The 26,527-nt window shown below is 42.7% G+C and overlaps 1 protein-coding gene across 2 annotated transcripts in view; it reads right to left on the bottom strand.

The window, feature by feature from the left end:
- Positions 1-26,527, bottom strand: part of FARP2 (FERM, ARH/RhoGEF and pleckstrin domain protein 2) — a 105,641-nt gene that overhangs the window by 68,581 nt on the left and 10,533 nt on the right. For both annotated transcript variants that reach the window (XM_058299682.2, XM_004473894.3), the window contains exon 2: positions 10,341-10,563. In XM_058299682.2, the coding sequence (XP_058155665.1) occupies positions 10,341-10,535 (195 nt within the window). In that variant the 5' untranslated portion in view covers positions 10,536-10,563. The remainder of the gene's footprint in view (positions 1-10,340; positions 10,564-26,527) is intronic.

Here is a 26,527-nt window from a genome sequence, read left to right on the forward strand (position 1 = left end):
TAAAAAAAGGGTACGAGGGCTACTGGAACAGTCTATATCTTCATATATGGTAGTTACATGAATGTATATATCTGTCAAAACTCACTGACCTCTATGCCTCAAATGTGTGAATTTTATTGCATGTCAATTATACCTCAATAAAGATGATGCTATTAAAAAAAGATAGGTGAATAAAAAATAACAAAACAAGCGCTTGACTCCCTGAGGCCCGAAAGTGCTGCTGCAGAGCAGATGTGCTCGCCACGCCCCAGCTCTGCCTGCTGACTGCGCTCACGCACACCGGCCGCGGCCGAGGACTGTTCAGACCCTGGGGAGCTAGCTGGGGACAGAGCTACAGGACACGGCATCCTTAGACTCTGCCACGCGCTGTGCAGAGGACAGAGGCCGCGTGGCTGGCCACCCCAGTGCTCTGTCCACAGCCTGAAGCCTCAAGCCGACATGGCCTTCCAGGGCCATTGCCACCCACTTGCCTGCAATCGGAGTCTCCTGGTTCAGTGTGAGGGGGGTTGCAGAGAGGCGACAGAGAAGGGGAGAAAGCAGGCAGACAAGTGGGCCTGCCCAGCATCACACAGGCCTGGCTCCCGGAAGGGAGCAGGGGAAGGGTCTGCGCAGACCTGCTTCTCTGGGCCACGGGCAAGCGCTTCCAGGGAGGGAGGCCCTGCCCCGTGGGCAGGCTCTGGTGGCACACTGGACTGGCCACCCCGCCAGATCCTGGTGCACCGCTGAGGTAGAGGCTGTGTTCCTGCCCGCCCCGTGGCAGCAGCTGGGGTGGGAGACTGCAGAAAATGGCCACAAGGCCCCCCTCACTCTCCCAGTCGAGGCAAGTCTGTTTCTGCAGCTGCTGAACTTGGACTGGCCCTGGCTCGCGCTGACCCACACGATGCGTGGCAAGCGACACTGTCAATTCTAAGCTCGGACCTCAAGAGTCCTTGCAGCTTCCATCCCTGTGCTGAGAACACCCTGCCACCATGCGAACAGGGTCACGCGGGCCCACGGGAGGACGGGCGTCTCTGCAGAAAGGGGCGCTGGCTGAGGCCCCGTACACGGGAGTGAGGTCACCCTGGGTCATCTGGCCTCTCTGAGCCTGCCGAGGCCATAAGAATCTCTAAGCCAACACAGAGAAGTGGGAAATTATTAAATGTCGGTTGTTTCAAGCTACTAAGTTTTGAGTGGTTACTCAGCATAAGCTAAGTGGTACTGTTATGGAAGCTAGTGTATTTAGAAATGCAATACAACTAACTTATAAAACATACATTAAATTTTTTTCTTTCTCTAGGAACCCATCTATTTTCTTTCTTTCTTAATTAATTTTAAAGGAACTTTAGATTACATAAGCATCACATTAAAAAGTACGGGGGATTCCCATGTGCCCCCTCTCATGCTTTCTCACACTAACAGCGTCCTCCATTAGTGGGGCACATTTGTTACAATTGATGAACACTTAGTGAAGCACTGCCACTAACCATGGACCACAGTTTATGTTATAGTTTATGACAAAATATATCATACGTTGAATTTTAACTTCCCCCAAAAAGGTAAGCATCAGTGGGTAACTTAAAAAGTACCCTATCCAACCCGGATATACAACAGCAGTTTTTGATTGCAAATGAAATTCTTTAATTCCTGGTAACTGTCAGAATTATCAACATATCTAACATGACGGTTACATTTCATTAATAGAAATAGTAAGCTAACTCATTAAAACTCTGACACCCTCTACATTCCCTAAGTATAAAATGATGCGGGTGGCATCATCAGCGTGGTGGCGTAAGACATCCCCTGGAAAAGTCTCCCCTCAAAATCAACCAATAAAAGGACTAATCTCATTGCTTAGATGTCTGGAGACGACAGAGCCTGGAGAAAGCCTCCTTAAACGCTGAATTGAAGAAAGAGAGGAATGATGGCCAAGCTCAGGAAGGAGACTCTTCCTGGGGCACTGGTCCAGACCCTCGCCCTCCTCGGCCCCACAGCCTGGGGTCCCTCCTGCTCAGATGCAGACACAGGGCCACTCGCAGCAGGAGGGACCAGGAGCACCCAGCACCTGAGTGGGCAGACCCCGCAGAGCAGGGATGCACAGCCAAGAGCCCCCAGGGGAAAGAGCGCGAGGAGCCTGGGGCAGAGCTGTAGGCACGAGGTGCGCACACTGAGTTCAGCACCTGCTGGCCGGACCACCAAACACCAGACAGGCCTTCTGGCCTGACCCCGCCCGGGTCCCCAGGGAGGGCTACTCTAAAGGAAGAGCTTGGCAGAAAAAACAAGGGGGTGGGAACTGAGCTGCCGGAAGACAGGATGGGTGCCAGCACTGAAAAGGGAAAGGAAAAGCAGGCGCTGAGTGAGGGAGAGAACTTAAATCATAGGAGCTAGGAGGAAATTCTGCACAGAAACAAAAAGAGATCAAGATTTCCAGAGAAGGAACAAAGGAAAGGAAGCTTTCTCTGGGAGATTAAACACCTGCACAAAAATTACAATCTTAAAAAGTGTACCACATACACAAGGCGTATTACTCAGGGTTCTCTAGGGAAACAATCAACAAGGGGTATCTGCCGATAGTAAGAGAGTTATCAGAGTTTTTCATGCAGCCTTGGGGATGCACAAGTCCAGGTTTTGCAGGCAGGCTGCAACCAGGAGCTCCAATAAAAGTCCAATGAAGGTTCTGGACAAGTCCTGGGAGATGTTGGTTGTCCAAAGAAGAGTTGGGAAATTCTCTCTCACTGCTGGAATCACTTCCCCTTGTAAGGCATTTAACTGATTGGGTTAAGCATCACTCACTGCTGATGGCAATCTCCCTGAATGATGTAATTATAACCAGCTTTCTATGATTTACACTGCAATAAAGTGACTAAATAAATAAAGTGACTAAAGTCCATAAATACTCTTGTATTACAGTTAGACCAGTGCTTGCTGGACCAAACAACAGGGCACAGTTACCTGGCTGAGTTGACACAACAGCCTAACCACCACACGGGCCAATAAAAAGATGAAGAAGAGCTCAGAAAATCTGAACAGTTAAACATGGGTTACTTTAAAGGTCCAGAGTAAGTTGGAACAAGCATCAAAGAAGAGCATTGATACAAAGCCAACCAACAATAAACCCTGGACAAGAGAGAGAAACTGACCTTCACAGTTAATACATCAAAACAATCAGATGCCAGGCATTAGCAAAAAATTACTAAGAAATAGGAAGATGTGGCTCAGCCAAAGGTACATAATAAAACTTTAGAGGAGACACAGAATTTGCAACAACTAATGAAATAAGTTCAAACAAATATAAATTAATACCAGGATATGAAGGAAAATATGGGTAAAGAGCTAAAGGATTTTAAGAAGACAATGTATGAGCATAAAGAAGAACCTGAAAGTTAAAAAAGAAACAACAGAAATTATGGAGATAAAACATATAATAATGGATATTAAAATATATTAGAGGTATACAACAGCAGATTTGAAGAGGCAGTAGAAAGAATGAGTGGACTAGAAGACAGAACATTCAAAATCATGTAGTCAAAAGAACTGATAGAGAAAATAACAGAGACAATTGAGGAGTGTCTCAGGGATGTGTGTGACAGCACAGAGCACACAAACGTGTGGCATGGATATCCCAGAAGGAGAAGAGAAGGGAAAAGGGAGCAGCAATTTGATATTATTTATGAATTCTAAAAAAGACATAGATTATGTTTGTAAACTGGTCTGTTCCTCTGGGCATGATACCCTCTGATTGTACCAAATTCAAAGGTTTTACGTTTCCTTGATTAGATCCAGATTAGGCTTTGATCTGACCAGTCAGTAGGACGGCTCGGGGCTGAGCCTCCAGCCCCTTGGTGGCTGAATAAACAGATGCTCAAGTAGCAGTCGGGACACAGGAACAGAGTGCCACAGACACGGCAGAAGAGAGAATTTAGTCCTTGGGCCCCAGAAAGACACGAGCCATTTGCCTGATAGTTTGCAGCTGAAAACACCAGAGCCCTGAACAGCTAAGAAGGCCTGGAAAGAAACGAGCCCTCCAGCCTGCAGCAGAGATCAGAAGGAGCTGGGCCCACGGAGCCTTGAGAGAGAGGCAGGCTGAGCCCTCCTGCCGTCGCCTGCCATCTTGCTTCAACATGTGGCAACTGACTTTGGTAAGAAAAGTAACCTTGAGTTGGATTAGGGCTTTGTAACTGTAAGCTTTTACCCCAAATACCCTTCATAAAAGCCAACAGACTTCTGGTACTTTGCATCAACACTCCTTTGGCTGATTAATACAAAGGGGCAGAAATAATCTGAGGAAATAATGCCTGAAAATGTCCCTATTCTTATGAAAGACATGTTTAAGAAGCACAACATATTCCAAACAGAATGAACCCTAACAAACCTACTGAGACACACACTAGCCAGAATGTTATATGCCAAAGATAAAGACAGCATGCTGAAAGCGGCCAGAGAAAAGCGATCTGTCATATACAAGGGCTCCTCAATGAAATGAAGCGACAATTTCTCATCAGAAACCATGGAGACAAGAAGGCAGAGGTATGATATATTTAAGGAATTAAAAGAGAAAACCTGCCAGCCAAAAATTCTTTATCTGGCAAAACTGCCTGTGGCAGTTTGATATTGTTTATGAATTCGAAAAACAGCTATTGGATTATGTTTGTAAACTGGTCTGTTCCACCGGGCATATTAGATTACACTGGATTCAGAGGCTTTGCTTTTACTTGATTAAATAATGATTAAGGCTTTGATTGCACTGTGTCAGTATGATGTTGAGTCCCTGCCCCCTTAGTGGGTGAGGACTCGCAGAGAAAACTAAACTGCAGAGCAGTGAGAGCTTTGACCCTGAAGCTGGGGAAGTAAACACAGAGAAGCAGACACAGGAGAGAAGGCTCCACTGGACACGACGAGGCCATGGGAAGAGCAGTTTGCCTGAGGGTCTACAGCTGGCCTTGTGGAGAGAGCACAGCAGCTGAGCCCGACAGAAAGAAGCCCTGGGAGAGAGGAGCCCGGGAAGCCCGAGCCCTCGCAGACGTCGGCAGCCATCGTGCTCCAACATGCGGCAACAGACTTTGGTGAGGGAGGTAAGTTACGCTTATGGCCTGGTAACTGTCAGCTTCTACCCCAAATAAGTACCCTTCACAAAAACCAACATATTTCTGGTATTTTTGCACCCCTTTGGTTGAGTAATACACTGCCCTTCAAAAATGAGGACAAGTTTCAAAGATTCAGAGATAATCAGAAACTGTGAGAGTTCATCAGCAAAAGACCCTCCCCACAAGAATTACTAAAGGGAGTTCTTCAAGTTGAAAGGAAAACACAGTCAAGAGTAGCTGGAGCAGTGTGAAGAAATGAAGATCTTCAGTAAAGGTCACTAAAACGACAAATGCAAAACCCAACAGTACTGTATTCTTAACATAGAACTCTACTCTTTAATTCCTATGAGTCAGAATACAAGTGAACAAGAAAAAGGTATATATCCTGATAATGGACATCCAAAATATAAAAAGGTACTGTGGGATAAAAACAACATGAAAGGGGGAAGCAGAGGGCTATGGGAGCAGAGAGGCTGCATGCTATTGAAGCTAAGCTGCTATCTTTACAAACAAGTAGCTTACAGATGTAGGCTGTGTAAGACAAATGCCAGGGGAACCTCAAAGAAAGTATTTTAAAAACGTACAGAAACAGAAATGAGAAAGGGATATACCACAAAAGATCAACTATACAGAAAAGGAGGCTGTAATAAAGGAAAAGAGGCAAAAAAAAAAAAAAAAGATATGACATAAAAAAGTATTGCCTTTACAATAATAATACTGAATGTTAATATTAAACTCTCTAATCAAAAGACACTGATTGGCAGAATGGATTAAAAAAAAACATGATGCAACTAGATGTTCTTTACAAGAGACTCACTAAATAGACCAAAAGACACAAATAGATTGAAAGTGAAAGAATGGAAAAAGATATTCCATGCAAATAGTAACCAAAAGAGCTGGGGTAGCTATACTAATATCAGACAAGACAGACCTTAAGAGCTGTTACAAGAGACAAAGAAGGACAATATATATTAATAAAATGGCCAATCCACCAAAAAGAAATAACCATCACTAGCATTTATGAACCTAAACTACGGTGCCACAAAATACACAAGGCACACAATGGCAATATTAAAAGGAAAAATAGACACCTTTACAATTATAGTTGGAGACTTCAATATACCACTCTTATAAATAGACAGAACGCCTAGACAAAAGATCAATAACGAAAGAGAGAATTTGAATAATATGCTAAACAAACTAGATCCAACAGACACAGGCAGAACGCTGCACCCCCAAACAGCAGGATACATAACCTTGTTAGATGCACAAGGATCATTCTCCAGGACAGACCATGTGTAGGTCCCAAAACAAATCTCAATACATTTAAAAAGACTGAGGGGAGTGGATGTGGCTCAAGTGATACAGCTTCCACCTACCATATGGGAAGACCTGGGTTCGAACTCTGGGGCCTCCTGGTGAAAAGGAAGAAGAGAAAGCGTGCCCACATGGCAAGGCCCACACGAGGGCCTGTGTGGTGAGCCAGCGCCTGCATGAGGGCCATGCGAGTGCCCGCGTGGTGAGCCAGTGCCCGCGCCAGTGAGTCACGCAGCAAGATGATGACGCATCAAGAGAGACAAGGGGAGAGTGAAGGTGAAGCGCAGCAGAGACCAGGAGTGAGGTGGTGCAATTGGCAGGGAACCTCTCTCCCCCTCAGGGGTCTCCAGGATCGAATCCCGGTGAATCCTAGAGGAGAGAAAATGACAAGAGAAGACAACACAGACAGCAAAAACAGGGCGGGAGGAGGGGAAGGGGGGGAACATAAATAATAAATAAATCTTAAAAAAAAAAAAGACTGAAATTATACAAAGCATCTTCTCTGACCATAATGGAATGAAACTGGAAATCAATAACAGGCAGAGAACTGGAAAATCTACTACATTTTCAAAACATCTTGAGAAAGAAAAAAGTTGGAGACTAACACTTCCTGACTTGAAAGCATATTACAAAGCTACAGTGGTCAAAACAGCAAGGTACTGGGACAAGGACAGATATATAGACCAATGGAATCAAACTTAGAGCTCAGAAATCAACCCTCACATTTATGACGAAGTGATTTTGACAAACTCCTAGTAGAAAATGTAGGGAAGCATCTTCAAGATCTTGTGGTAGGCAGTGGTTTCTTATGCTTTACACTCAAAGCACAAGCAACGAAAGAAAAAAATAAATGGGATCTCATCAAAATTAAAAATTTTGTACAAAGGACTTTGTCACAAAAGTGAAGAGACAACCTACTAAATGGGAAAAAATATTTGGAAACCATATATCCCATAAGGGTTTAATATCCAGAATATATATAAAGAAATCCTACAACAACAAAAAGAAACAACCCAATTAAAAAATGGGCAAGAGTTGAACAGACATTTCTCCAAAGAGGATATACAAATGACTAAAAAGCACATGAAAAGATGCTCAACATCATTAGCCATCATGGAAATGTAAATTAAAACTACAATGAGATACCATTTCACGCCGATTAGAATAGAGGCTATTAAAAAAAAAAAAAGGAAAACATAAGGTTTGGAGTGGATTCAGAGAAATAGGAACCTTCATTCACTGCTGGTGGGAATGGAGAAGAGTGCAGCTGCTGTGGAAGACAGTTCGGCAGTTCCTCAGAAAACTAAGAATGGAATTACCATATGACCCAGCAATCCCACTACTATGTACACACTCAAAAGAACTGAAAGCAGGGGTGTGAACAGATATTTGTACACCGATGTATATACCAGCATTATTCACAACTGGAAGCAACCCAAGTGTCCATCAACTGATAAATGGATAATCAAAATGTGATATATAGGGAAACAGATGTGGCTCAAGCAGTTGAGCCCCCGCCTACCACATGGGAGGTCTTGAGTTTGGTCCCCTGTGCCTCCTAGAGAAGATGAGCAAGACAGTGAGCTGACGCGATGGGCTGGTGTGGGGAGCTAATGCAGCAAGACGACGCAACGAGAGACAAAGGGAGGAAAACAATGAGACACAAGAAAGCGGGGAGCAGAGGTGGCTCAAGTGATTGGGGCCCTCCCTCCCACATGGGAGGTCCCGGGTTTGGCTTCCAGTGCCTCCAAAAAAAGTTAAAAAAAAAAAAGAGGACCACCACACAACAAACAGACACGGCAAATGCAAACAACAAGGGGGTGGGAAGAAATAAATAAAATAAACCTTTAAAGAAAACTGATACATGCACATGATGGAATATTATTCAGCCGTGAGAAGGAATGAAGTCCTGATACGTGGGACAACATGGATGAACCTCGAAGGCATCAGGTTGAGCGAAACAAGCTAGGCTCAAAAGAACAAATATTGCCTGATCTCACTGATATGAACTAATTATTATTATTAGCAATATAATTATTAGCAAACTAGTAGAGACAGAACTAGAATATAGGTTACCAGGGATAGATTAGGATAGCTAATGGGGAGCTCATGCTTACTTTGCACAGAATTTCTATTTAGGTTGATTGCCAAGTTTTGGAAATGAATGGGGATGATGCTAAGAACACTGCGAGTGTAATGAACACCACTGATTCATGTATATGAACATGGCTAAAAGTGGAAATTTTAGGGCTTACATATATTACTAGAATGAAAATTAAAAGATAAAACAAACAAAAATGACCCAGATACTCAGTAAAAGGGAATTAATTACTTAGAAAGGGATTACTTATGATGGAAACAATGAAACTGTGCTTTTTTTCTTTTTGATTCTAGTTATAGTTGATGAAGACCATTAAGTAGGACAAAAAGAAATACTCTAAGAACAAACTAAATACTATAATTCCTTTTTTTAAAAAAACTTTAACTTCTTATAAACCCAGACCCCAGCAAATGCATTTGTCAAAGGATGTTACATGGATATTCTTCCAAACATCTGGCTGGAAGAGATGGGGGAGCTCCACCGCACCCCAGACCTTCAGCCTGCTTCCTACCCATGAGTCACCCAAGAGCGCAGAGGCGGAACTGCGGACAGAGGAAGCCAGCGCTGCCCGGGATCAAAGGCTGCCTTGTTCAGCAGCGTTCTCTGCAAATGCCTGAGTCTGCTGTTTGCTACGCAGGAGCCGACCGACGGGTCCTGGCAGCCGCAGCTGTTCCCTGCCCTGATCAAAGGGAATTTCGGTTCCACCTCAAATCAGACCTGAGAGCGTCCAAGATGCTCTGAGTTCTAACACAAAGAACCCAGGTGCCTGCTCAGCAAATACCACACATGGCGCACACACACACACAAACACGTGCCCACGGCCCGGGAGCTCCCGCACACGAGGGGTTCAGCACCGAGCAGGGAAGGGAGGTGTCCTCTAGTCTCGACACGGCATTGCCCAGACCATAAAAAGCTTTCTACCTTCTGCACACCATCCTGACATCTCCACAGCAATCTCCAAGCACAAACAAGCCTCCTGCTGAAGTTAAGTTCATTCTCTTGTCCTGACATTCATGACATTAAGAGTAGGAAAAACTTTTTAAATGCTACTTTAAACCACTATGAAAATGGTAGAATAAAAGAACACATTATGTATCAAAACAAGTAATTTTAAAAAAGAACGTTAGTTCTAATGCCATTTAGAAAAGCAAAAATAAGTGTTTTCTGATTTATCACATGGGTCTAAAAAGGAAAACAGTGTTATTTACATGTCAACTTTTTTTGTTTTGCCAACATTATCAGTAACAATTATTAAGGAATTTGGAAAATAAAAATTGTGTTATCGCTGCCCTTGAAAAACAAATTACACGGTGATGCTCTAGAATGCCTCCTGCGTGCCAGGCTCTCTCCCTTGGTGGCAGGGAGGGGCCCAGGCACACCCCAGGCCGCACCGCCAGCAGGCAGCGCGTGGAGGCCCCAGGCGGGCAGGGCTGAGCCAGGCTGGGCATCCGTGGCTCGTGGAGGAACGTCCTCAGAGCAGCTCTTCACCAGCCGCTTAAAAGACAAGAACAATGGAGTGGTGGAAATTACAGCCGAGCTAAAATAAATAAAGACAGGAGACATACCACTTTCCAAACTACACGGACAAACGTGGTTGTCACTATTTCCAGGATTGGTCGACTGATAAATGTGTGAAATCTCACCAGCAAAAAGGAATCTGGTACCTACACTTGAGTTTTAGAAAATATAAGAAAATCTGCTCCTAGAAAATATATTTAAAGTTCTTGGAAATGTCCATATTTTACATTTATTAGTCCTAGAACAAATGCACTCCAAGCATATTCCATAACAATAGAAATACAACAACATGGAGACGTATATCCTCTAAAAAGTTTGAACACCTCTGCGTGCTGTCTTCTTACCTCGATGTCAAAGAGCTCCACGGAGCCGTCCAGCAGCTGCACCCTTAGGGGAAGGTGCTTCTCCTGCATCCCGGTCCTTCCAGCCGGTGCCAAGGGGCCGCGCTGTGCAGGCCCCTGCCCGCTGCCAGGAACTGGTGCCCCCGTGCGAGTCCCAGATGCCTGCAGGGCTCTGTATGTTCCTTCTATCTCCCCCATTTTCCACCAGCTCAGAGTGAAGAAAGCACTAGGGTGGAAAAAGAGATACCCAGTAATTACTACCTGCTCTTCAGATACTAAAACACCATGAAAAATAATTAGCAGGTGGAGGGGAACTCTCTGTAGTCTTTCTACCACTCCTTCTGAGTCTCAGATTATATCAAAATAAAAAGTGAAAGAAGACGATCCTTTCCTTGCACAGGCATCCGCAGAGCACAGACCCAGCAGCAGCAGCATTTATGGGGTGTCTGAGCCACGCACATGCTTTGGTGCCCTAATCCCCAAATCCTCATTAGCCAGCCAGAGGCTTACTGTGGCTTGTTCTTGTCGCTTTTTTTTTTTTAATTAGAGAATTCGTAGGCTTATATAGAAAAATCATGCAGAAAATAGTTCCTACATACATCCTCCCCCAACCCACCCAGTGTTCCTTATTATTAACACTTTAATGTGGCCCCTTTGCTTCAAATGATGTAACAATATTATTATACTATTAACTATAAGCCATAGTTCACATTAGGGTTCTCTGTGTTGTATAGTCCTGTGGTTTTAAAATTTTTTATTCCAGAACATATATACAACCTAAACTTTCCCCTTTTAACCTCACTCAAATATAATTCGGTGCTGTTATTTATGGTCACAATGCAGTTTATCATCACCACCATCCACTCCCAAAACTTTTCCAGCTTCCCAAATGGAAATTCTGTACCAATTAAGCATTAAGTCCTCATTCCCCTCCCTCAGCCCCTGCTAACCTATATTCTAGTTTCTGACTCCATAAATTTGCTTATTCTAATTATTACAATCAATGAGATCATACAATACTTGTCCTTTTGTGTTTGGCTTATTTCACTCAACATGATGTCTTTAAGGTTCACATATGTGGACCATTGACCGTGAGATGCAGAGATGCCCAGAGATGTACTTACCAAATGCAATGGATGTGTCATGATGATGGGAGTGAGTGTTGCTGGGGGGGGAGAGGTGGGGTGGGGGTGGTAGGGTTGAATGGGACCTCATATTGTTTTTTTAATGTAATATTTTTACAAAATCAATTGGAAAAAAACAACAACATAAGAGGTTCCTGTATACTCCTCACCTCCCCACCCCACTCCTCCCACATCAACAACCTCCTCCATCATTGTGGCACACTCATTGCACTTGGTGAACACATTTTGGGGCACTGCTGCACCACACTGATAATAATTTACCCTGTAGTTCACACTCTCCCCCAGCACATTCATTGGGTTATGGCAGAATATATAAAGTCCAGCATGTGACCCTGCAATATCATTTAGGACAACTCAAAGCCCCCAAAATGCCCCCACATTACATCTCTTCTTCTCTCTCCCTGCCCTCAGCAACTACTGTGGCCACTTTTTCCACCTCAATGCTACAATTTCTTCTATTACAAGTCACAATAGTTTTATAGGAGAAACCAGTAAGTCCACTCTAATCCATATTTTATTCCTCCATTCTGTGGACTCTGGGATGTTGATGTCCACACTACCTCTAGATCAAGATGGGGCTTAGGTTCCACATGGATGATGGATGCAATTCCTCTGCTTGCAGTTGTAGGCACTCTTGATTCCCTGGTGTGGTGGTTGACCATCATCACCTCCCTGTTAGCTGACCTGGGTAAGTCCAACGAACCAGAGAGTAGGTGTTGCAACTCTGCTGAGGCTCAAGGCCCAGATGGACTTGAGATTCAAGTCCCCTGAGTATACACCATCCCTAGAGCCAAGCACAGGTTCAGTAAAAGTGACAGAAGAGGCATGTGTAAAAAGGTCACACATGAGTCTAGCTCCATCATACTAAGAAGCACAAATTCCAAAGTAGGGCCCTCAGACATGGCACAGAACTCCAAATCCATCTGCCATGACCACATACCCTGTGGGTCTCTGTAGCCTTCAGGAGAACCAGTACCTAGGGTTTGATCTACTTTGACTTTTTCTGGGGTGCTGCTGAGGTGTGCATAAGTGTGACCCCTCTGATGACCTCCCAACTCTTTTTTGAAGCCTCTCAGCCATATAAATTCATGTGTTTTTGCCATTTCTCCTTTTATTCAATGTCAAAAAGCAGTTTTTCACACATGATCCTACATGTAGGCTGAGATATCCTGCTGGTCTGAGTTGACCCTTTTATTCAAGGCCTCTTTCTAGTTGCATCACCAGCTAGTGACTGGTAGTAATCCCTCAGGGCCAGGAAGGCTCATCCCTGGGAGTCATGCCATACGCTGGGGGGAAAGTAATGCATTTACATGCTGAGTTTGGCTTAGAGAGGAGCCACATTTGAGCAACATGGAGGCTCTCAGGAGGTAACTCTTAGGAACCCTGCAGCTCTAGGCCTAGTGCATATTTCAGGCACACAGGCTCATAAGCACAGTCATCAGTATCAATGGCTCATTTTAGACCATCCTTCCTTGTTGGTCTTTGATGTTGCACTTGGGGGATCATTGCTCCATTGGGGAATGTAACAGAGCTGCCCTGGGTAGGAATTCAGGACTCCCTCAGTTGATGCTTGTAACTATAACTACTATGAAAATACCCAGCATGTATCAGACCATTTTTATGTCCCCTATAAACATGCCCTGGAGAACTCCCTCCCATCCATGTGCCCCCACCAATAAACCCCACAGCAGTGTTCCTCCCCTGCCAGAGTTGAACCTCACTGGGGTCCAAAACTTCTTCAACAATGGAGCCTAATATAATGCCAAATTCAATTAATACGAAATTGAAATATAGCGATAGGTTTAAAGTTTAGAAATAGAATATATGCTAATTTAGAAATACTAAAATAAAGTAAAAATAAGTTGGTATATTTAAAAAATGTAAAATATTACAAAACTTTGTTTCACACATTTTGCCTTTCATCACTGTAATAGGTATTGCCTTGTATGTACAGTGGCAAGGCACTTTCTTTCATTTCTTCCTCAGTGTCTACATCTTTTTTTTTTCCTAATTCTTAATTTTGTCTTCAAAAAAAGTTTTAGATCACAGTATTTCACACATACAATATAGAGGACTCCCATACATCCAACATCAAACCCTTTCCCCTTTTCCCCAGCAATGATCTTTTTACATGCTCATGTTATATTTGCTGTAGATGATATAAAGATTTTGAAACATAGCTATCATAGATGGCTCCACTTTGGTTTACATTATGGTTTATAGTTTAGATTGTATATATTTTAAAACTTTTAGTTTCCTTATGTTTTACATTATGGTATATATTTTAGCTTATAGACTTTTATACAATTTTGGTGTAAGTTAACATGTCCTATATCCATCACTGCATGATCTTGTGGAGCACTTCTACTGCCCCCCAGTTGCCCTGCTTCCATCTATTCTATACCTCTCTCCCCCTCCCCTCAGGGCCTACAGTGACAATCAATCTTCACTACTTGAGGGACCAGATTTACAGATACTGCAACAATGCTGAGGGCCTTACATACTAGACTACCCCAACTGATTGGGAGCCCCTGATTCTCTTGAGAGACACAATTCCCTCTATCTGAGAACATCAGGTCAGGTCTCCCAGGATGTGGGTACACCTTCACACTCACTGTAATAGTCTCCACCCAATGATACAACACACTATGACAAAATGAGCACCCACACACTCCCTAGAAGCCTGCTCCTGTACCAGATGCCCCCCATTAAGTACCTTAAACATGTAATCCTTCTTTATTATATTTTCTACAGAGTTTTCTCAACATTATAGTTTCAACCATATACCTGACAGTCTCCCATATTCAACTGTTCCCTCCATCCTTCCTTTTTATGGATGAATAATATTCCATTATATGTATATACCACATTTTATTTATCCATTCTCTGGGTGATGGACACAAGTGGCTTCCATCTTTTGGGAGTTGTGAACAATGCCACTATTAACACTGGCATGCAAATATATGCTCACTTACCTGCTTTCAATTCTTTTGGGTATGTACCTAGAAGTAGAATTGCCAGGGGAAATGCAATTCTACACTTAACTTTTTGAGGAATGGCCAACTTGTTTTCAACAGAGGCTATATCATTCTGCATTCTCACCAACAATGAATGAGTGGTCCTATTTCTCCACACCCCTTCCAACACGTACTATTTTCCATTTTTAAATAAGGCCATTCTAGTGGGTGTGAAATAATACCTCACTGTGGGTTTTCTGTTTGTTTGTTTTTAGGAAGTATGAGGGATCGAACCTGGGACCTCATACATAGAAAACAGGAGCGCAACCATTTCAGCTACATCTGCTCCCCTCTCATTGCGGTTTTGATTTATATTTCTCTAATGGCTAATGATGTTGAGCATCATTTTATATGCTTATTGGCCACTTGTATAACTTCCTTGGAAGAACGTTTATTCTTTAGCCCATTTCAAATTAGGTGGTTTAACCTTTTGTTGTAGAATTGTATTTCTTTATATATTCTGGATATAAAACCCTTACTGGATATGGAGTTTCCAAATTTATCCATTTTTAAGAAATTGTTGTTCATTCTTTTGGTATAAAATCTAAGAAACCACTGCCTAATATAAGGTCCTGAAAATGCCCTTGTGTTTTCTTCTAGGTTTTTAAAATATATTTTTTATTTATTTTTAAAAGATACATAGATCACCCTAAATCTTCTAGGAGTTTTATAGTTTTGGTTATTATATTTTGGTCTTTGGTTCATTTAGTTAAAATTTTTGTATATGGTATGAGGTAGGGGCCCACCTTAATTATTTTGCATATGGATATCCAGTTTCCCCAGCACCATTTGTTGAAGAAACTATTCTTTCCCCATTGAGAAGACTTGACTCCCTTCCCCAAAATCAACTGGCCATAGATGTGAGGGCTTATTTCTGAACTTCCAATGTGATCCCACCAGTCTATAGGTTTGACTTTGTGCTAATACCATGGTATTTTGATTACTGTAGTTGTGCAATAGGTTTTCAAACTGGGAAGTGCAAGTTTTAACTCCTGCAACTTCATTCTTTTTTAAGATGTTTGGCTACTCAGGGACTCTTAACCTTTCCATATAAATTTGAGGACTGGCTTTTCTGTTTCTGCAAAGGAGGTTTTTGGGAATTCCTCTGAATCTGTATATCACCTTGGGTAGAAATGGAAACTGAACAATATTTAGTTTTCCAATACATGAACATAGAAAGTCCTTCCATTTCTTTAGGCCTTCTTAGATTTCTTTTAGCAACATTTTGAAGCTTTCTGTGTACAAGTACTTTACAAACATATCAGATTTATGTCTAGATATTTGATTCTTTTGGTTGGTTGCTCCTGTAACTTGATTTCCTCTTCATATTGTTGATTATTACTGTATGGAAACACTAATGATTTTTGCAGGTTAATCTTGTACTGTGCCACTTTGCTGAATTCATTTATTAGCTTTAAAAGCTTTGCTATGGATTATTCAGGACTTTCTATATATAGGGCCATGTCATCTGCAAAGAGGGAAATTTACTTCTTCCTTTTCATTTTGGATATCTTTAATTTCTTTTTCATGCCTAATTGCCTTGGCTAGAACTTCTAGAACAATGTTGAGTAATAGGGGTGATGGGGACTCCTTGTCTTGTTACTATCTTAAAGAGTAAGCTTTCAGTCTTTTCCCATTAAGTATGATGCTAGCTATGGATTTTTCATATATGCCCTTTATAACGTTGAGGAAGTTTCCTTCTATGCCTACTTTTCTAAATATTCTTTATCAATAAGGGTGCTGAATTTTCTGAAATGCCTTTTATGTGTCAACTGAGATAATCACAAAGTTTTTTTGTTTGTTTTTTGCCATGGTTCTATCAATGTTCTACTATAGTAATTTATTTTCCTTTGTTGAACCACCTTTGTGTAACGAGGATAAGTCCCACATGAACATGGTGTATAATTTTTTTTGCATTTAAAAAAAAACTTATTGAAGTATATCAGTCATACATAAACATACATAAACAAGTATATAGTAATAGTTGTGAAATTACAAAACAAACATATACATCATACAGAACTCTCATAACTCACCATACCACCAAAACCTTGCATTATTGCTAAACATTTTTACTAATGACTAAAGAGCACTGCCAAAGTATTACTACTAACCAACGTATATTTCCCCAACCCACCCTATAATTATAATTTATGTATGAACATACATAAACAATATGTGTATAGTAAAAGTAGTGAACTTACAAAGCAAACACGCATAACATCATACAAGGGTATGACCCATACAAGGGTCCCATACATCAACCCTCTACCAACACTTGCACTGTCGTGAGATGTTTGCTATAAATTATGAAAGAATATTGTCAAAATCTTACTACTAATCATAGTCCTTATCTTTCATTTGGTGTGTTTTTCCCCCAACCTGTCCAAGTTGGAAAGAGGCTGGTGGCTGCCATTTTGACTCCGGCCCCTGCACGAGGGTAAGCCTGGTTGACCAAAAAGCACAATGATGGTAGGAACCGGTTTCTTGCACCCAGATCGGCTTGCAGTCCCCTAGGCTAGGCTTCAGCCCCACCTCCAGCAGGGATGGGGCTGGGTGGGCCCTGCACCAGCCTACCCAGGTAAGTGTAGGTAACTCTGGCTGCCACAGACTGAAAAATCAGAAGTCTAATGGGACAACTGCAGTCATCTTGGACCCGCACTGTGTAGATTGCTGCCCACGCCTGCAGATATATTCCCACCCCAGGCAGGGGAAGAAGGGGAGTAAAGTTTCATCAGTTTTTCTGGGCAACTGCAGTCTAGGACTGTATGACTTGGGATTATTCCACAAAGCTGTGACTCTGTCCCTATCCCTGGAAAGGAGAAGGTTGGGAGAAGCTTCATTGGTCCCTGGGGCAACGAGGGCAGCTTGAGCCTCCACAGCTTAGAGCACCAACTACATGCTTGGCTCCTACTGCACAACCAGCAAGAGAGAAAGGACAGGAAGCCCTAAACTAAAGAGAAAAACTGCACCCAGAATAAATATTCTAGTAAACCAGATGCCTAAACTAACAAAAAATTACAATCCACACCAAGAAATAGGAAGATATGGTCCAGTTAAAGGAACAAGATAGCCTCCAGATGACGTAAAGGACAACTAATGAGACAACTAATTATAGATGCTCAAACAAATCTCCTTAATAAATTCAACAAGATGGCTAAAGAGATTAAGGATATTAAGAAGACACTGGATGAGTACAAAGAAGAATCTGAAAGCATACTGAGAAAAATAGCCAATATTATCAGAATGAAAGGTGCAATAAATGAAATTTAAAAAACACTGGAATCATATAATAGCAGACTGAGGAGGCAGAAGAAAGGATTAGTGAGCTTGAAGAAATAGCCACTGAGAGTGAACATACAAAAAACAGATGCAGAAAGAATGGAAAAAATTGAACAAGGATAAGGGAATTATATACAGCAAAAGATGTGCAAACATACATGTCATGGGTGTCCCAGAAATAGAAGAGAAGGGACAGAAGGAATATTTAAAGAAATAATCGTAGAAAATTTTCCAACCCTACTGAAGGACATAGATATCCATGTCCAAGAAGCAAAATGTACTCCCATCCAAAAAAATCTGAATAGACTAACTCCGAGACACAAACTAATCAGAATGTCAAATGTCAAAGACAATTCTGAGAACAGCAAGAGAAAAGCAATGCATAACAGATAAGGGATACTCAATAAGATTAAGTGCTGATTTCTCACCAGAAACCATGGAGGCAAGAAGACAGTGGTCTGATATAATTAAGATACTACAAGAGAAAAAAATTCCAGCTAAGAAGCTTATATCTGGCAAGACTGTCTTTTCAAAAATGAGGCAAGATTAGAATATTTACAAACAGAAACTGAGAGACTTTCGAACCAAAAGACCAGATTTTCAGGAAATACTAAAGGGTATGATGATAGAGTCTGAAAAGAAAAGACAGGAGAGAGAGGTCTGGAAGAAAGACTAGAAATGAAGATTTTATCAATAAAAGTAACTAAAAGTGTCAAAAGAGTGGTGAAAATAAAATATGACAGATAAAACTCAAAGTCAGGAATAAACTTAACCAACAATATAAAGCACTTATATTAAAAAAACTGCAACTCAACGTTAAAAGAAATTTAAAAAGGCCTAAATAATGGGAAGAACATTCCATGCTCATGGATTAGAAGACTAAATATCATTAAAATGTCAGTTCTACTCAAATTGATATACAGATTCAATGCAATTCTGATACAAATTCCACCAAAATTTTTAAAAATTAAAAACACGATTATCAAATTTATTAGGAAGGGCAATTAGGAAGGGGTCCTGAATAGCCAGAAGCAACTTTAAAAGGAAAAGTGAACCTTCATCTCCAGACTTCAAATCATATTACCTAGCTATAGTGGTAAAAACAGTATGGTACTGGCATAGAGACAGACACACACAGACCACTGGAACCAAACTGATGGTTCAGAAACAGAACCTCATATGTATGGTCAAGTGATTTTTGACGAGCCTGTCAAACTCACACAGCTCGGGCAGAACAATCTATTCAACAAATGGTGCAGAAAGAACTGGATATCCATAGCCAAATGAAGGAAAGAGGACCCCTATCTCACACCTTACCAAAAAATTAACTCAAAAATTGATCAAAAACCTAAAAATAAAAGCAAGAACCATAAAACTTCTAGGAGAAATTGTAGGAAAATATCTTCAAGACCTGGTGGTAGGTGGTGGATTCTTAAAGGAAATAAGAGAAGGACTAAGATGGACTACTGATGATTAATATATGTAGAAGTTTTAACCAGCTTTAGTGTAAAAGTGTGGAAATGTATAGAGTGGATGGTAACACATTATAGTGAGTAACAGCTAGTTTATAAATGGGGATGTGGCTGAAAATGGTAGTCTAGGTCTGTAAATGCCAATTGACAGAATGCTAGAGAATATCTAGAAACTAAATAGCACAGTAAACCAAGAGGTGGATGAGAATTGTGGTTGATGGTACAGATGCAAAAGCATCCTTTGTGAGCTAGAGCAAATGTACATCACTACTGCAGGGTGGTGAGAAAATGAGAAGCATGGGAAAAATACAACTGGAGTGACCTATGGACTGTGGTTAGCAGTAATAATATATTCTTGCATATATGCGGAAGACATACTGTGGTGAGCAATAAAGTACTATGGAAAATGTGTGCCAAATGTACTCTATGGATATGGTAACAATCAGATGTTATTATCTGTAACAAATGTTCCACCACAGTGTGGTGCGTTGGTAGAGGGGTGTTATTTGGGATTTCTGCACATATGCATGATTGTTTTACAAATTTAAAACTTCTGTCATAAAAAATATATTAAAAAAATAATAGGGTGGGTTGGTGGGAAAATACACCAAATGTAAGATAAGGACTGTAATTAGCTGTTGTTTTTTTTAAACAAAAAAACCAAAGCCAAAACAAAACAAACTTCAGCTGTTTTTAGAGTTATATGCCAGCCGCGTCCACTATTCAGTAGCCGAAATCAGTGGCAAACCGTGTTCTTCACTCCTGTTTTTGGGAAATGGCGCTTCCAATTCCAACCACAGAAGAGTTTCTAGGGCAGCTTGTGCTGCCAAAGTAAGATAACCACCAGCCTCCGCGGCTTGGCCAGTCATTTCCCAGAGAGGCTGGGACAGGTCCACTTCCTCCGTGCCGGAAGTGGGGTTGGGGTTTATGCTAGAGCTGCCAACTGACCTGGATGGGGAGAAGCTGGTCCCCACCAGCACTGGGATTTCCAGTCTGCCCCGTGTCCCCTCGTGCCAGACATGGAGTTAAGATGGCGGCCACCGGCCTCTTTCTGACATGGTCAGGTTCAAACTTTAGCTGTTTTTAGGAGTATACTTTAGTCCACCGATTTTACTAATCAGTAGCTGAAGTTGGTGCCCAACTGTCTTTTCCTCCCGTTTGTGGAAAGTGGAGCTTTCAATTCCAGCCACAGAACAGCTCCCGAGGCGGCTCGTGCCCCCCATGGAGGACGGGCACTGTCCTCCAGGGCGTGGAGCGCTCTGAACGAATCTTTTCCACATATGGGCAGTCTCCTCCTTTCATTCCTTCAAGTATGTGGCAGGATGCTCTTCTGGCCTCCTGGAGCCCCTAAACAGGTGCTTCAGCAGCTCCAGAGAGCTCTGGGTGTTTGCTAACTGCCCTGTAGCAGGAGCTGACTCTAGGAGCTCCTTACTCTGCCGCCATCTTGCTGGTTTTCCTGGAGTGTATATATATTTTTAAAGATTTATTTATCTCCCCTCCCCCCTAGTTGTCTGTTCTCTGTGTCTATTTGCTGCATCTTCTTCTTTGTCCACTTCTGTTGTTGTCAGCGGCACGGGAATCTGTCTTTCTTTGCTGCGTCTTCTTGCTGCATCAGCTCTTTGTGTGCGCGGCACCATTCCTGAGCAGGCTGCACTTTCTTTCGCGCTGGGCGGCTCTCCTTACGGGTGCACTCCTTGAGTGTGGGGCTCCCCTACGCAGGGGACACTCCTGCGTGGCATGGCACTCCTTGCACCCATCAGCACTATGCGTGGGCCAGCTCCACATGGGTCAAGAAGGCCCGGGGTTTGAACCGCGGACCTTCCATGTGGTAGACGGACACCATATCCACTAGGCCAAGTCCGCCTCTTCCCTGGTGTATAATTTTTAATGTGCTGTTGGATTCAGTTTGCTTGTATTTGTTAATCATTTTTGCATCTGCATTAATAAGAGGAATTAGTCTGTAGTTTTCTCTTCTTGTGGTATCTTTATCTGCCTTTGGTATGAGGGTGATGTTGGCCTCAGAATGAGTTAGAGAGTGTTCACTCCTTGTGGCAGTTTGATATTTTTTATGGATTCCAAAAAAGATATTTGATTATGTTTGTAAACTGGTCTGTTCCTCTGGGGGTGATACCCTTTGATTATATTAGATTCAGCTGAGATGTCTCTGATTAAATTATGCTAAGATTAGGGCTCTGATCATTTCAGCATGCAGGGCTGAGTCCCCATCCCCCTGGTGGAAATAATACAGACTCTCACATGCAAGCAGATACACAGGAAAAAGACCCGAGGAAGAGAGACAGCTCAATAGACACAGCAGGGGCCCTGGGAAGGGAGATGAGCCTGACAGAATGCAGGTGAACTTGGAAAGAAACGAGCCCCAGGGAGAGAGATGAGCCTTATGCTAGCCTACAGCTGAGATCGGAAGCTGGGACCACAGAACCTTAAGAAGAAAGAGGGAGGCTGAACCCTCGCAGACATCGCCCGCCATCTTCCTTCAACACGTGGCAAGAGTTTGGTAAGGAAGTAACCTTGAGTTGGACTCTTTAGGGCCTTGTGACTGTAAGTGTCTACCCTAAATAAATACCCTTTATAAAAGCCAACAGATTTCTGGTAATCTTAACATAATTTAATTTAATCAGACATCTCAGCTGAATCTAATACAATCAAAGGGTATCATACATAGACAAACAGACCAGTTTACAAGCATAATCTCCTTTTGGAATTCATAAAATTCCAAACTGCAACTATGACTTAACTTCAAAAGCATACACATATACTGTTACTATATCCTTCCATCCCCACCTTTTTGTTGTACATTTTACAAATTATGTCTTTATATTAATACATTTTATGTCCAAAACCATAGATTTATCATTACTTTTTATGCTTTAGCATTTTAGAACCTGTATGAAGTAAAAGGTAGAGTAACATGCCAAGAAACAATAGTTCTGGCACTTATAATTACCTAAATGGTTACCTTTACTGGAGGTCTGAATTTCTTTATACTCCTTTGAACCACTATCTAGTGCCCTTTCCTTTCAATCTGGAGAACTCTCTTCAGCTCTGCTTGTATGGCAAGTATAGCACAGATTAACTCCCTAAGCTTTTATCTGGAAATGTCTTAATCTCTCTCATTTTTGAAAGACAGACTCACTGGACATAAAATTCTTGGTTGGTAAATGTTCTCTTTTAGCACTTTAAATATTTTATTCCAATGCCTCCCTGTCTTCATGGTTTCTGAGGAGAAACTGGCCCTTAATCTTGTTGGGACTCCCTTTTATAACATGCTGCCTTTCTCTTGGAGCTTTCAGAACTTCCTTTTCCTTGCCATTTGATAGCTGGCTACTATGCGTGTGGGCATAGTTCTCTTTCAGGTTCATTGGGATTCCTGAATGTGCATATTCATGTCTTCCGCTAAATTTCCTGAATATTCCTTTTGCCCATTTCTCTAGTTCTTCTACTTCTGGGACTAACATTATGTATACACTGGTACACCTGACAGTGTCCCACTGGTCTCTCATCCTTTGTTCACTTCTTTTCATTCCTTTTTTTTATTCCCTGCTCTTCCACCAGAATCATTTGAGTTCACAAATTCTTACTTCTGTCAGGTCCAATCTGCTGTTGAAATCCTCTCATGAATTTTTCATTTCAGTTATCATGCTCTTCAACTGCAGTAGTTCTGTTTGGGTCCTTTTAAAAATATCTCTCCCGTTATTGAGATACTCATATTGTTTGTTCATCATTTTCCTAATATTCCTTAGTTCTTTTTCCATATTTTTTATCTCCTTGACCATAGTGAGGATCGCTTTTAAAAGACTTTGTCAGGTATGTCCAAAGTTTGGTCTTCTTTGTTGATGGTTTCTGGGTTTTTATCTTGTCTCTTTGGATGGGCCATTTCTTATTTGTTTGTCTAATAATCTTTTGTTTCATACTGTGCATTTTAATGTTTTAATGTGTTAACTCTTGGATTTAGATCCTGAGCTCTTGCTTTAGTTTGTATCCAGCTCTTGAAAAGTCACAGATTTCCTTGAGTGCCAGGAGCTAATAAAAACAAAAACACACACAAAAAGAACTTTCACAGTCTTTGCAGATTGTCTGTGCATTGGCTGCTGCTCTCCTTCAGAGTTTAGCCCTCTTCTCAAGAAGATCAGCTTGAGGGGAAAGTGAAGTACAAAGTGGAAGGCTATTCACAGTGGAAAAAATGCTAAGAAAAGTAAACAAAGAAAGCCAGGCTTGTCTGTCTTGCCAGATTTCCACACTTTGGTTTTTCAAATTTAGTGTTTCATCTGGGTGGAGTGGTACCACTGGAGGCTGGAGAGGTAATTTCAGACGTGGCACTGAGTAACTAACAGCTTGGACGATGAGCACAGGGGCAACAATACTTGCTGTCAGCAAGCAACTTCCTGGCACCAGGCCCTTCCTACCACCTGCCTCACCCAACCCCCAGTCACCCCACGATCACCACAACCAGCCGCACCGCACAGGTGATGGCACTGAAGGTCTGAGAAGCTTGGTGAGGACTTCTTTTCAATTCTTTGTCAATAATTCTTGTTATGCCAAGCTTTTAAGCTATTGAGTCTAACAGGACTAATCTGTTGTTTTTAAACCAAGAAAGAGCACATTAAGTATCAATTGGGGTCTAATTCCACTGGTTGAATTTTAATTGTATTTATGGCAAATTTCTTTCTTAAATATTTGTAATTACACTGAAAGTTGGTTTAAAATATTTAAATTCAACAGTTAAAAAAAGAAACAGTGCAGGTGATAATCAGGTATCAAAGGGAGGAGTGTTGAATGCACGAAGGATGCAGCTGCTGCTCACTCACCAACACAGTCTGCCACGAACATGGAGGTACCTTAGTAGAGAACTGGCCTAAGTTCTTGCTTGCAAATAACTGATCCTAGCCTTCGGTTCTTTCTCTTCTCCATGCTTATATTATCAAGACAACCCAACACACAAACCTGTTATCTTTTGGGTTAAGTTCTAAAGGTGTCCCAATGACCTGCTGCCAAGCTCCCCCTGCACACTGACTCCCTTCCTAACAAAGACAGCCTTCCAAACCCACCTGAGGGAGAATTCCCACACATGTCCAGCTGGTAAACAAAAATCAGAAAATGGGAAAGCTACAATCTCTGGGAAAAGTAAAATGTAAGGAGTGTGAGGAAAACAGTGAGGCAGTGTATCATTGTGCCAAGTAAGTATCTCCTGTCTCAACTGCTGCAGAATGCTGTTTCAAACTCGAATGAACAATGAGCTACTCCACCTCCCTGGCCGTCACATTCATTTACCTACACCACAGGTTAGCATCTTCAGAACTGTCTTCCTCCAGCCAGGATGCACGCCCCAAGGGCAGAAGCTAGCTGGACACGTTTGCCATTACTCACCAGCTGTCTGTGCAACGCCCTGCACAGACCACAACAGAAGACAAACCCTACTGTCATAAGCAGAAAGACACTTTAGGAAACTATTTTCATGCCACTAAGATTAAATATGAGATACACGAGGGTTCTGAGAAGCACAAACGGAGCTTTCTCATTTCAATCTCACAAACTTTCATTGACCGAGTAGTTAATGCAAAAGTGAAGGGATGTGAAGGAAGACGACATCCCTCCACCTTGAAGGCACCCCCAGCGTGAGCCTGGATACGCACATGGCGACGGGAAAGCTGGTGGTCAGCTCACGGCGCGCACAGAACTGAACAACCGGGAAGTGGATGTGGCTCAACCAACTGGGCTCCCGTCTACCATACGGGAGGCCCTTGGTTCACTTCCCAGGGTCTCCTTGTGCAGACAGGCCGGCCGGCGCTCGTGGAGAGCTGATGGCCTGCAGAGAGCTGGTGCAGCAAGATGATGCAACAAAGGGAGACAAACAGACACAGAGGAATGCGCAGCGAATGGACACAGAGAGCAGACAGCAAGCAAGTGGCAAGAGGGGATATAAATAAAAACAAAAACAAACAAAAAAAACCCCAAAAAACAAAAAAACTGAACAACCAAGAATGGGCTCTTTTGGAAACAAGGCACTGGGTAACCAAGGTGATTCTTCCCCTTCTATGTAAGGTTACAATTCCTAAAATATATATATAACCAATTCTTGAAACTCAAAAAGTATTTTAGAAGTCTCTTATTTATCTTGCTATATAACTCCCATTTATCCCCTCTCTTAATTATTTAAATAGAAAAATTTCTTCAGGTTCTTTTTCTTCTATCCCTAAATCACATCTAAAAGCATACCTCTAAAAAACAATGGACAAAGCCAACCTGGAGTGTCTAGAGGTGCACATTTGGGAGCTAAAACTGTGAAAGGAAAGTAGAGGAAGTTGTGACTGCAAGAGTCAGGCTTGTGGTCACTCTTGTGGGGTGCAGGGAAGGGTCAGGCTTGTGGTTAGTCTTGGTGGAGGGGCATGTGGAAGGTCAGGCTCGTGGTCAGTCTCGGTGGGGGCGTGTGGAAGGTCAGGCTCGTGGTCAGTCTTAGTGGGGAGCGTGTGGAAGGTCAGGCTCGTGGTCAGTCTCGGTGGGGGCGTGTGGAAGGTCAGGCTCATGGTCAGTCTTGGTGGGGGCGTGTGGAAGGTCAGGCTCGTGGTCAGTCTCGGTGGGGGCATGCGGAAGGTCAGGCTCGTGGTCAGTCTTAGTGGGGAGCGTGTGGAAGGTCAGGCTCGTGGTCAGTCTCGGTGGGGGCGTGTGGAAGGTCAGGCTCGTGGTCAGTCTCGGTGGGGGCGTGTGGAAGGTCAGGCTCATGGTCAGTCTTGGTGGGGGCGTGTGGAAGGTCAGGCTCGTGGTCAGTCTCGGTGGGGGCGTGTGGAAGGTCAGGCTCATGGTCAGTCTTGGTGGGGGCGTGTGGAAGGTCAGGCTCGTGGTCAGTCTTGGTGGGGGCGTATGGAAGGTCAGGCTCGTGGTCAGTCTTGGTGGGGGCGTGTGGAAGGTCAGGCTCGTGGTCAGTCTCGGTGGGGGGGGGGCGTGTGGAAGGTCAGGCTCGTGGTCAGTCTCGGTGGGGGGGGGGCGTGTGGAAGGTCAGGCTCGTGGTCAGTCTTGGTGGGGGCGTGTGGAAGGTCAGGCTTGTGGTCCATCTCAGGAGCTCCTGGGCAGCAGCACACTCCATCTCTCAATGTGGACAGTGCTCACTTTGTAATTCATTAAGCCATATATTCCACCTGTGTGGATTAGCTGTGCTTATCCTACAACAGAAATACATTTACGGCAGCACACTTTTAATTTAACATTGCTTCATCTAACCAGCACAATGGTGGAGATGAAAATGAAAAGATCTTAGACAA

This window comes from Dasypus novemcinctus, chromosome 7 (assembly GCF_030445035.2).
Source record: "Dasypus novemcinctus isolate mDasNov1 chromosome 7, mDasNov1.1.hap2, whole genome shotgun sequence".
Taxonomy (NCBI): Eukaryota; Metazoa; Chordata; class Mammalia; order Cingulata; family Dasypodidae; genus Dasypus; species Dasypus novemcinctus.